Here is a 13,204-nt window from a genome sequence, read left to right on the forward strand (position 1 = left end):
ACGCCATGGCTAACTTGTATTTCGTCTTATTGAGTGCTCTGTCGCATTACTAATACGCACTGTGGCCGCTTTGAATAGATACTCCCAGGGCTCTCATAATCTTGTCCAAATGGCTTTTGTTCGAATGAAATAGTGTTGAATTTCTGCTCACAAACAGCCGCACACACACACACACACACACACACACACATACATATGCACATATATACACGAGTCGAGCATCCTTAACAAATGCACGAAATGGCTTTTAAACGAGCCCGACGCCGTGCAGTCTGGCTGGCTGTCGGGCTGTCGGGCTGGCAGAGTCGCGGTCCTGCATCATCGCTTCATTCAGCTGACGCTGACGCAGACGCTGGCGCTGGCGCTGCCGTTGGCATGTGATGATTTGTTCGCACATAATGAAACTCATCAGCAGCAAGGCAGCGAGCACTGCCATGGATTCAGGAGGTCGACTGCCGCATTGAATTTCGCGGCAGGGCGTGAATTGGCTTGGCATAAATTCAAAAAAATGAAACTAGTAACGAAATTCCACTTGGCAATGCTCGTCTACAGAATGCTCTATAGAGAATAATGGGGCAAAGATATGCGCTAAGCAATACTCAAATATCAAATATCATAATAGATAACCTAGATGAAATACCAAATAGATAATCAGTTCTCTTATTCCAAGTTAACTGGGGCCATATTGAACTTTTTTTAAACAGCTCACCATTTACAGAGTATTAAATATATAGAGCCAATGCGACAGCAACGCTAAAAGAAAATATTGTAAAAGCATTTTCCAGTTTCATTTTTCATGGCTCAGCGCCGGCCGCACTCCGACGTGCGCGTTTTTCCTTCGTTTTCTTTTTTCATTCCTTTCTGCTTTCTGCGATTTACTTAATTTGAAGTGAGCCCGAGCCATCAGGCAACTGCTTTTAAAATCAATTTGGCTTTTATTTTTCTTGCGACTTGTGGCTTTTACTGCCTTGGCTGCTTGGCGTTTCTTTTAGGTTTTCCCTCGGACCGCAGCACTATTTATGCACATATTTTGCAGTCATTGTGGAACCACTCTCGCTCGGACATTAAGTCCGAAGAGGACAAATAGCAGGACTCGCCGACCTTTGTCATCGACAGCAGATGAATGGAAATCAGTGAAAATCAGATGAATGAAAATCAAAAGCACCTACTTGCATAACATAATCCGTTTCACTGTGCAAATGAAGTGTAATAGATATGCGAGTGCAAATATATACATATACATATACATATATATGGTATATCCTATATAAATACATATCTTATTGACATAATCAGCGGACTGAACGAAGTTTAATTTACCTCCAATCCATCTGTGTTTACTCGGCAAATTCATTAGCCGTTACTTTCCCTGCCCCGCCCCACAGTGCTGGGCCGCAAAGACCGCAACAGTTGTGTCTGCCACTAAAAATGAGGGCAATGCATTTATCCCGAGGGTTCCACACAGTCGAGCTGCGAATCCAGCCAAGCAACGGGTTGCCATGCGCTTGTTTTTGATTTGACGCTGATATTTAAAAGTGGAGTTGGAGCATCAAAGCTATGTATATATAGCTATATATATATGTGTGTGCGTGTGTGTAAGCTAGTATATATGGCAAACAGGGCCAACATAATTATGCACAAACTATTTATACCCTATAAGCAAACATATTAACGCCTCAGCTGGGGCTTGGTAATTAAATGAAGCATTTATAAAATGGAATATATGTAGACTAAAATGGTGATTTAACAAGAAACCTTTATGTTAAAGTCATGATTAAAGATTCTCTTTTTTTCATATTTGCTTATCCCAATTAGTGCTGCAGCTTAAAAGACTTTTTGTATTGCTAAGAGAATATTTCAAATAAGTTTTAGATTGATTCATAAAAAAAAGATATGTAAACCTAGTTTGTAAATATATAAAAATATATGAATATATAAATATAATATAAGAATATATGAACATATAAATATTATAGAAAATTAATCTACAATTATTTCGGTTTTTTTATATACTTTTTTTTCAACTTCATCAATAATTATTTATTTCAATTCAATTCAATTTAAAGGCTTAAAATATTAAATCGCTTTTGGTTCCCCGACGATCCATAAAATAAAATCTTTCAAGGCTTCGCCGATAATACCTAGATCTCAGTCAGGCTACGATCTGAGTCCCAAATTCATCCGCCTACAAATTGTTAACACACCTCCTAAGCTTATTTTCTCCAAGGCTTGATTTGTATTTGTATTCAGAATGATTCCCTCTCATAATATATCCTTCTATAGCTATACAAATATAGAGCAAAAGTAGTCCATTTAACTTAAGTAAATCAGCTGTAGTCACTTTTCGTGTTCGCTTTGCCCATTCAAAACTAAAACAGGCATCACGTAGTCTAAGCAGTTATTTGAAACTAAGCTTCGATTCGATTTTCAATAGAGAGCTTTGCCAGCATCAGAATCAATGCAGAACAAAGCGCATAGCTGCATTGTAGGGCATCTTGTAGCTGAACACTGAACAGCGAAATATAACGTTTTTTTCTCCTTTGTGTACTTGCGGTAATTGCGTAGCATTTTAAGCATGCTGGCAGCACTCAGTGCAGCTGTTGTTGTTATTGTTGTTGCTGCTGCTATCGCTGATGTTGCTTGCTGCTGTTGGTGTTGCTGCTGCTGTTGCTGCTGTTGCTGTTGCTGCTGTTACTTGACACATGTCAGTCAGTCACTCCGTCACTCATTCCGTGCGCTTGGCTTTGGAGCGTGGCCAAGCGGAAGGCTCAGCAGCGCCAGCAAAAGGCATAGCAGCGCTGGGCGCTGAGTGGGCGTGATTCAGCTAGCGTGAATTTGACTTTGTGTATGCGAAACATTAAATGCACTTGCATCGCGTTGCCTTGCCTCTGCCGGCTCCTGCTGCTGCTGCTGCACTGTTTGCTGCTGACAACAGCAATAATGCAGCACTTAATGTGCCAAATGTCGGTGTATGTGTGTGTGTGTGTCTGTGTGTGTGTGTGTGTATGACTGGCTTTATATATAGAATAGCCATTGCTGGCATTTGAAGCATTACAAGAGCATTTCTTGTGGCACTTTAGCTTAAACATCAAATATTACGCATACGCCCCGATGACTCAACGAATAGCACTTGGCCAGCAGAAATTTTCATTGCCAGCACGTAATTTGCATATAAAGCCATTGCCATAGATGGCGCAGAGCTGCCCAGATTTATGGACTTTGAGCCACCGAGCCACCGAGCCAGCTAGCCAGCGAGCCACCTAGCAGCTTGTCAATCGCAACGCTACTCTGATTTTGATGTGGATTTTGATGTTAATGCTGATGTTGAGTTATGGGCGCACAGCGAACAAATACCAGCTGCAAAACGGAAATTACATTTCGCTTAGTTCGCAAACTCGGGCGAGCAATTAAAGCCGGTGCCACTGGGCGGTGCCAGCCGATGGCCTGGCATTAAACTTTCCCCATTGCATTAGAAACTGGAGCGTTAAAACAAAGCGCACACTTTAAAGTATTTCTCTTAATTCGAATTTGAAGTTTGATCGATATGCGGCGCAGTGAGCAGTGTGTGGTGCCAGTCCTAGCCCTAGCCCTAGCCCAGCCCAGCCCCGCCCAGCCGCAGCAACTGGCTGGCACTCGCGGACCAGGCATTAGAGGTCATGCGAGTGCCTGCGGGTCCGCATCATTTCAACGGCAATCGTCGCGCCGAGCTGTTGATGTGCGCCCTCCATTGATTCGTTTGCATTTCTTTCTGTTTCGCTCGGCATGGCTGCATCTGCTGCATCCGATGCCGCGATGCTAGCGAGCAGCGATGAGGAGCTCACGCCCGCTGGCGCTGGCGTTGGCCTCTCGGGCGGCCAACGGGATTACAGCGATGCGCGTCTGGATCGCGTGGCCGCCTACACGACGACCACGATGCGTCTGAAGCCGGACAAATGGGCCAAAATGATGCTGCACGACGAGCTGCGGGTGAGTCCTCCTCAGCCTCACGCATTGCACACTGCACGCTAAACCGAGTCCGGCTATCGACGCAGCACATTGTCATGGACTGGCTGCACGGACGGACGCGAGTGCTGGTGATGACGCTCAGTCCCGGCGGCGAGCTGGTGCCCCGGGGCTGCATCAGCGATCTGTATCTGGGCTATGCGCTGTCGAGCACCGGCACGCGGTCAGCCGTCGCCGCGACGGCGACGGCGGACTCCGCTGCCACGGCTGCGGTGGTGGCGGCGGCGACGGCTGCTGGCGCATTGGTGGTGCCGCTGCCGCCCGCTTCGTCCAGCTTCACCACCTTGGATGGAGTGCTGCGCGGCAAGTGCGCCTACTTCATACGCCACAATGTGGGCGTGCCGCTGACAGCGGGCAACTTCCAGAGCTCCGTGCTCTACGGCGACTTTCCGGTGCACAGCAAAATCGAGACGATGTCGCTGCTGTTCGACGAGGTGCTGCAGCCGCTGCTGGAGGGAGCCGAGGGCGGCTGGCCGTCGCCCGTGCGCAAGGATCTGCAGGCGCGCGTCAAGGAAGTGCGCAACACCCTGACCGAGGTGGGTCCTCAAACTCCGCCAAGTCCCTTATCTGGCCATATTAATCTAATTGAGTGCAGCGAGGCGCATGGGGTCGCCAGCAGGCAAACGCTCTCGCCTTTGTCCCCATGTATTTGGCTTAATTGGGCAAAGTTTTCATGTGTCTATAAGCGCTATTTATACTTTATTGTTATCCCCCACAGATTAAGGGCAAGACCAACAATCGCACAATTTTATCGTTATTAGTTGCGCCAACAGTCGTCGAGGAAGTGTCTGCCCACGTGAGCCGGGGGTAAGTAGGAGCCGTGCTCCAACTTTGGTCACACTCAATGGCCATTGTCTCAAGGGCTATGTATTTCGTCCTTTGCCCGCATCGGCTGCTGCGTCATCGCTGCTGCCAATGAATGCTTCTTGATAGAGAGAGAGAGAGAGGCGAGTGAGGGAGAGAGAGAGTGAGTTTCAATGGGAAAGCAATCATATAAATCGAACTGGGAAGGCAAACAACTTTATCGCATGATTTTGCGTCAATTTATTATGTATTTTCAATAACTTGTTAAATATCTCAAGTTGGCAACAAAATTTTCAATTTGGCCAACAACTGAGCGTCTCAAAGCAACGGAGTCTTGATTGCTTTTACTTCATCCTTTAATTAAAACCCAATACGACTAATTGCAAACGAATTTACCGAAGCTCTATCAAAGCCAATACTGCAAAGAATTCCTAACTGCAAAACCATTTAAATTAATCAGCATCAAATAGCAACCCAACCAAGTGAGACACAAATTGATGCACAAATAAAGTCTGAGGAGAGAGTGTGAGAGTGAGAGTGAGAGGAGAGAGAGAGGGAGTATGAATATGAGTATGAAACTATGCACTTAAGAAATACCCTGTTTAAGGAAATTCCATATAAAATATAAATTTTTGACAAGGCATACTTATAGAGAGTAACAAAAAAATTATATTAAATTATTTACTAGAAATTCACATAAATTTGCTTTGGTATATTCGACTCTTAAGATATGCAGGATACCTCACAATAAACAATTTCCTTAAATATGAAGATTGAATATCTCTAAATTAAATTCCACTCCAAGTCGAGTGCTGAGCCCGCTCTTTGTTAATTCAATTTATATTAATTTGTCGAGGCATATAAATTGCAATAAAGAAATGTTTAAAACTCTCAAGTGAAGGGGTTTCGAGTAGACAAAAAGGAAATTTATATTATGATTCTCTTATTAGCATTTGTTCGCATATAAAAGCCAGTTTGTTCGACGAGAATAATCGGGCCTAAAGAGCTTTGCAAATACAAATAATATTTAATATCAACTGGCAATTACTTGCCCATAACAATTTGCAAGACTTCAGACAACAGAGTTAGCAATATTTGGCCAAAGTTATCAATAAATTAGCTCAGATGCAGAAAGAGATTTGCTCGCATGCTGCACTGCCTCATGGCTGCCATTACAACTAACTGCACAGTTTCATTATATGCGTTCTTTAATGGGCATGGGCCCATTGGAAATGGCTACTGAGAGCAGAGAATCCCATCATGGAAATCGGGCATTAAATCAAATAAATTTGGGTCAATTTTATATGCAATATTTTAGACAGCAGAGCAAAAACAGAAGCAACTAAATGAAATCAGGCAAATGCGCAAAACAGCAAGAGGCAAAGCGAAAGAGAGAGCGAGAGAGAGAGAGAGAGAGAGAGAGAGAAATCTGGCAAATCGTTGCATGGCCAAGTGCAAATGCCTGAAAATTGGGTCAATAATTATTTTTCTTTTGCCCGTTTCATGGAGAAAGTTGCATTCGATTGTTGCAAAACTTTAATTGAAATTGAAAAACCATCAAAAAAAGAGAAAGGAGCAAATTTTAATTATCCTTGCATACCAATAGCAATCTAAGCCCAGCCTTGGATACGAAATTTCGCACTCTATTGGAGGAGATGTTCATCAACTGGACAACGCAAATGCACGACATTGTCATGGAGCGCTCCGAGGCCGTTGGCCTAACCACGAGCACCTCCGCCTCCAGCTCGCCCAGCAAGCACTTGTGCGTGGTCACATTGCCGGCTCAGGAGATTACGTTCTGGGCGAACCGCAAGCTCAACCTACAGAACATCTACGAGCAGCTGCGCGAGCCCATGCACAAGGCGCTGGCCCACATTCTGGAGCGCATCGAGTCCGTCTACTACGAGCCGTACGCCAAGGCGTTCCGCCAGCTGGTGACCGCCTGGCTGGAGGCGCAGGACGTCTCGCTCTGGCTGCAGCCCTTCCAGCGTCACGCGGCCGCCTTCAACTCGGTGCAGTTCAGCAATGCCCAGGAGCTGATTGCGCCGCTGGTCCACGTGCTGCACCTGCTGTGGAGCAATGCGCGGTTCTACCGCAGCACCCAACGGATGAGCGTGCTGCTCAGCTGTGTCTGCAACATGCTGGTGCATCGTGCCGCCGAGGACCTGGAGTTCCCGCTGCTCTTCCAGGGCGATGCCGACGAGGGGCTGCAGCGCATCATCAAGACGGGCGAGGTGCTGGAGTTTTTCAAGTAAGTGCCAAACACATCCACTCAACAACACTTCTGATCATATATGGCTGCTCAGGCAGCGCATGCTCGAGTACAGGGAGCGCTATGCCAGCAGCCAAGTGCTGCTGCCAGCTTTGCCCAGTTCCGCCTCCGCCTCCGCCTCCGCCTCCCCGCCGGCCGACGACCAGCATCAGTTGTGGCGCTTCTCCAGCGAGCAAGTGTTTGGCCAAACACTTGATGGCTTCCTGCTGCAACTATCGGAACTGCGTCACGTCTTTGAGGCAGCCGTGCAGTTTCAGCAGCTGGAGAAGCTCGAAATTGGCGGACTGCGCGGAAAGCTGCTAACAGAGCGCATCAGAGAGGTAAGTTTCCTGCCATGAATCTCGCCCCAAATTGCCCTATTAACGCACCGCTCTCTTTCCCCCCAGATCTACGGCGAATTCAAGCTGCTCTTCGAGCAATGGACCAATGTAGACATCGACCTGGCCGCGCCCGTCGCCCACAAGTGGAAGTGCTTCAAGCGCGAGCAGCGCCTCTTCTTCCAGCGCATGCAGCAACTGGAGCAGAAGCTGGCCACCGGTGCTGCTGCAGGCGTTCGAGCAGTGCTACAGCTGGATGCACCTGCTCAAGCTGACCCTGATGTTCGGCTGTCTGCTGCAGCGGCTCACCGTTCAATCAGAGCTAATTCGCCTGCTGCCACACATGCTCAGCATCTACAACGCCGAGCTGCTGCAGCTCGAGCTGAGTGTGGCTGACGTCCTTTTCAACTATCAGTGCCACGGACTCAAAGCGGTGCCCGTGGCTGGGCAATTTCCCACCCATAGCTGGCGCCATCATGTGGCTGGAGCAGCACTTGCATCGCTGCGATGACCTCGGCGCTAAAGATCTAATCGATCTCATCCAGACACTGTAAGTTCAGAATTGAATAATTCACATCTGATAGAATATACTTCTCCTCCCAGGCTACTGCTGAAATCGGAGCTAGTGACGCTGCCGTTCAAATGGGATGCATTGGTCTCGCGTCGCAACATTCTCACCACGAAGCTGTGCAACCTGCAGCAAAAGATTTGGCAGGCCTGGCTGGAGGACATTGACAAGATTATTGCCGAGGGCCTCGATGAGCACGTGCTGTTTCAGTCGGGACGCGGGCCAGCCGCTGCAGCTGAACTTTGCTCGGGCGCTCTTTACGCTGCTCAAGGAGACCAAATATTTGCTCGCCCTGCAGGCAGCTGGCAGAGTTTCGAGCAAACTATTTCCGATGCCCGAGGCGCTGCTCTCGCTGTACGAGCAGCGCGACGCCTACTGGCAGCGTCGCATAAGACTCATCAAGATTGATGAGTTCTACAATGGCATCCGGGGCGGGCAGTGCGCCGCAGCCGAGCTGCAGCTAATTGCCGCCGAGCTGGCGGCCATTGATGAGCAAGTGGCCACCGCCTGTGCCCAGCTAACTTGGCGCAATTACGGTAAGTGGATTAAGCTAATGCTAACATCACTCAACACCAAGAGCTGCTCCCCCAGATGAGCCGCTCATCGAGAGCATCTTCGAGAAGTCGCGCGATCTGCATGCTCGCCTGCACGAGTCCCATGGCAACCTGGACGCCATACTGGCCAGCATGCGCCGCTGGACCTCCGAGCCACTGCATCAGCGTAGTCTATACGGACGCAATCTGCTGGATCTGCGCCATCAGCAGGAGCGAGTGCGGCTCCGTCTCCTGCAATGCGATGAGACGAAGATGCTGCTAAATCGCTTGTTGATTGCCAACTTCTGTTTGTTGTTCAACTACGAAAGGCAGCAGCTGCAGCTCTACTCCCGCGACCTCAGCGTCCAGGAGGTGAGCCCGCCTTGTTGTGTCAACAATATTATTATTATTGTAGCTGCTGTATACCTTGATGTTGACAGTTTCTGCACGAATTTCCGGATGAGCAGCGACGACAGTTCAACAAATATTTAGCCACCGTCGATGAGTTGATTTGCCGTGAAGTAAAAGAGGCCATGAGGATCAGGTTTGACTCCGCCAGTTGCTTAAATTATTCCCTTGTCCAGCAGCTTATCACAATTTCGTTTTTGCAAATTGCTTTTCTGCTTATTTTTCTGCTTACATTATTTTCATGCTTAGTCAATATTAATAATATAAAATATTGCTAGAAGAATAGATGATTAAAGTAGTGTACTAAAGGCAAGATTCCTCATTGAAAAGTATTTGTTGTCTATTAAGCTTTAAATATATTTTATTAAAATAAACCTTACCATACCTTAGACATAACCAACTAAGGCCCGTCTTGCCTATCTAGTACTATCCAGTAGGAATATATTTTTATCTGTTTTTTCATATTTTAACTTATAAAAATTGTCTTCCCTGCACCCAAACCTTCTCATTCAAGTATATTTCTAAAGTACAATTCAAATAAATAAATAAAATAAATATTATTTTATTAAATACATATATTTGTAAATAAATAAAAATATATATATAACTTAAAAAATAATAATAATAATAATAAAAGTAAAGCATATATTTTTTTGACTGAAATTTTCAAAATATATCTATAAATAGAATCAAGATATATTTATATTGATAAATATACGTATTTATATTTATATGCCTGCGGAAAGAACTTTTTTTACTTGTTTTGCACCTTCAAGCACATTTAATTAAAATAAACTTTGTCTTATTTTAAATACTCATAAAACCTCTCAAAATACTTCAACTTCATCGATAGATCATCATAGCTATCATCATATCATGCTCATCATCATAACTATCAGACTTTTCAGGCAGCACCTGCAACGTGATAAGTAAAACAACTCACTTAACCATTGTCACGCCCAGTCATGCAATCAGAGTGGCCTGCCAGCACACCAGCACACCAGCCCGCCGAGCGAGCAACAACTAGTATATGTGTGTGTATGTGAGTGTGTATATATTCATTACATACTGGCAAGCTGCCAGCGCGCCTTTCATGTCTCATCAGAACTAATCAAGTAAATGAACACGAATTTATAACCCACCCGCATTTGAGCACAGCCAACCGCAAGACTGGCAGACACCTTCACGAGCACCGACCGCAGTCAGCACACACACACACACACACACACTTACATGCATACATGCAAGAGCAATAAGTACAGCAACAACGACAATAGCAAGTTCGAGAAGAACAACTACATTTTTGCTGGTGGCAGGGCATTCATGCGTCAATTGCATGTTTCACTTAACGGCACTTCGTGATTGCAAGCTGAGTCCTCAGTGGCAGTGGCAGCGGCAGCAGCAGCAGCAGCGTCATCAGAAAACGCAATCGAAATAAGCACAGAACAAACTCAGCACTAAATTTAATTTTCGCATTACTCATACGCCGTGTAATTCAGTTTAGAGTATTTGCACAAGGAAATGACAGGAACGGCAACAGCAACAACAACAACAACAACTGCTGCAGCTAAGGCAACTTCAATAGCGCCCCCAACTTCAAGTATGGCCTTGCCGAGCATGGCTAGGTTGGTGCTACAACAAATCACAGCGCCACAAGCGACAGCGACAATAATACCAACAACAACAGCACCAACAACAATAGCAACAACCACAAGCAAAACAACATCAGCCACAACAACGGCAACAGCAACAGCCATAGCAATCGGAACAACAGCAACAAACGATGCACCGCTTTTCGAAGTGAAATTGGAGCTGACGGAAACGGAAATACGTTTTTCGCCTGGCTTTGATGCAAGTGTGGAAAATAATTTTCAACAAATTGTCGAGCAGCTGTTGCTGGATATAAAACAGACATGCGACTGCATGCCAAGAATTGTGTCTGACAACTCGCTGTCTGACGACGACGACGACGCCGACGACGACGTGGAGGATGACGCCGAGAACGAGGGTGAGTCGATGCCGCACAGTTTACCATGCACCAGCAGAAGGTGCCGCCATGCCACGCCACGCCACGCCACGCCACGCCACGCCATGCCACGCCATGCGATGGCAGGCCGGGCGTGCGGCATTCCTTGCGTTTGCTTATGAACTACATTCGCAGCTGCAGCCGATGAGTTGGAAATGCTTTGCGCCAGCATACGCGACGCCTTGAGTGAAACGGTGCAGGCGGCGCTGGATTATGCTGCCAAATTCCACGCCTATGCGTTCCTTTGGACCCAGCAGAGCGGCGACGTACTGGCCTCCTGCATGCAGGCCGCCCGCGAACAGACGACCCACATCAGCGGCAGTGGCTATGCCATCATGGAGACGTTCAAAAAGGAGGTAAGAAAATCAAGCAAAACAAAAACGAAAAGAAAAATATCAAATGTGAGGGCCCCGAGCACGAGGCCGCAGCAGCTTGCCAAGTGCGCCACAGTGATGTGCCCACGCACACGGACACACGGACAGCTGTCGAGTTGCCGCAAAGCTAGAGGTAGAGGAAGAGTGGAGAGGGCGAGAGAGATGGAGTGGGGAGATGGACAGACAGATGGAGGCACTAGTGACCGAGTGGCTCGCCGGGTCACTCAATTGGCAACCACACAATTTACGTTGTGTAACCCCTGAGACCAATAACGCTTGATAAATGTTGACCATTTAGGGTCAAATGTGTGGCCGAATCGGCCATCGAGCCATCTAGCCATCTCACTGGCTTTGCCTTGCCCAAAATCTGGACAGAGCCAAAAATGCTTAACCACATGGCGCCTGTGACTTATGCCAAATAGCAGAACGATTCACTGCTGTGAATACAGCAGGCAAATCGCTTGCGTATGCGTAATATTTTCTTTAAACAATTATCAAACGCCCCAAAAAGTATGCAATAAATAACACAAAGACGCCGCAGCCAGCACAACAAAAAGGGCTGAGCACAACAACAAATCATGGTCGAAATGCACATGCATAGATACGGCGTGAGGCTGTGAATTGAGTGCCACAATAAAATGCCAGAAATTTACCAAAATTTATATACATACATATATCTATATATGTATATATGTATGTATGATATTTCTATCAAAACGAATCTCGATTGTCCTTTGTTTGCCAAAGCTACAACAGCAACAACAAAAATATACACTCAAATGATTTTCAATTTAATAATGATAAATGATTTTTTGCTTACATTTTACAACTCTTTCTTTTTGTTTGAATAAATGCTCTTAGTTTGAATTTGTACACCAGATCGTTTCCTCAAACAAACAGATTTTCTTTCATTGCAATTATTAAACTGAAATTTTATTGAAGTAATAGAAGGCATATATAAAATGAGCATAAAAACATTTATACATATTGTTACAATTATAATGAAAAATGCATATAATTAATTAAATAAATAAATAAATATGAAAATGAATAAATATGATATTTATATAATAATATCGTATTTATATTATAATAAAAAAAGATTTTTTATTTGTTTTTCTTATTCTTTGTAAAAAAAAAATATCTGTTGTAGTATGAAGTATTTAAATCCCAGTTCTTTAAACGACTGAATATTTTCAATGTATTTGCTTAAAAAAAAAAATTATGTCAACGTAATGACTATAAAATTTAAATGGCACTTTATTATATATGTATATTAGTTTAATATTTTATCTAAAATCAGATAAGGATTTCAAAGTTTCCACTAAATATACCCAGTATCCTATCATCTAATTGTTAATAGTAATTTAACATTTATTTTCATTTATATGTCTTCAAAACATAAATTTCAATATTTATATCAGTTTATGGCATTAAAGTTTTAGACAAAAATTGAAAAAAATAAAATAAAATTAAATAATAAAATTAAATAATTTATCGATATGTAATAAATATTATTACACTCTCCAATTGATTTAGTAGATCTAGTCGAATCTGTCTTAATGAAGACGATTAAATAGAATTTCAAATACAAATACGTATGCAGTACATATGCTTAGCATAGACAATGCAGGATATTCAATTAGAGCATCATCTCTCCTCTCTCTCTCTCTATCTGAATTTGAATTCAAATACAGTTAGCAGACGTTGGCCGTTTGCATAAAGCAGACGTTCGAAGTATATTACCCTAACAAGCTAAGGGCAGTCGAAATCACTGACCGGCATTTTATTTATGAGCGGCAATTGCGAGTCGCCTCGGGCGCAGCTGGTGCGCTTAATAAACGCTACGGCTGAACGTAGTCGGAATATACGAGTAAATGGCACACGAATTGGCCATACA

At 44.7% G+C, this 13,204-nt stretch overlaps 1 protein-coding gene across 1 annotated transcript in view; it reads left to right on the top strand.

Annotated features, from left to right (window-relative positions):
• Positions 1-3,640: 3,640 nt before the first annotated feature.
• The window catches only part of LOC108659298 (dynein beta chain, ciliary), a 32,801-nt gene continuing 23,237 nt past the window's right edge, over positions 3,641-13,204 (top strand). Inside the window, 14 exon segments of the mRNA XM_089258419.1 lie at positions 3,641-3,966; positions 4,032-4,538; positions 4,721-4,809; positions 6,413-7,057; positions 7,113-7,398; positions 7,465-7,614; positions 7,616-7,840; positions 7,842-7,945; positions 7,999-8,169; positions 8,171-8,499; positions 8,555-8,868; positions 8,937-9,040; positions 10,404-10,912; positions 11,066-11,286. Of these exon segments, the coding sequence (XP_089114545.1) occupies positions 3,763-3,966; positions 4,032-4,538; positions 4,721-4,809; positions 6,413-7,057; positions 7,113-7,398; positions 7,465-7,614; positions 7,616-7,840; positions 7,842-7,945; positions 7,999-8,169; positions 8,171-8,499; positions 8,555-8,868; positions 8,937-9,040; positions 10,404-10,912; positions 11,066-11,286 (3,858 nt within the window). The 5' untranslated portion in view covers positions 3,641-3,762.

Source organism: Drosophila navojoa, chromosome 2 (assembly GCF_054131105.1).
Source record: "Drosophila navojoa isolate 15081-1374.11 chromosome 2, UAZ_NAV_1.0, whole genome shotgun sequence".
Lineage (NCBI taxonomy): Eukaryota > Metazoa > Arthropoda > Insecta > Diptera > Drosophilidae > Drosophila > Drosophila navojoa.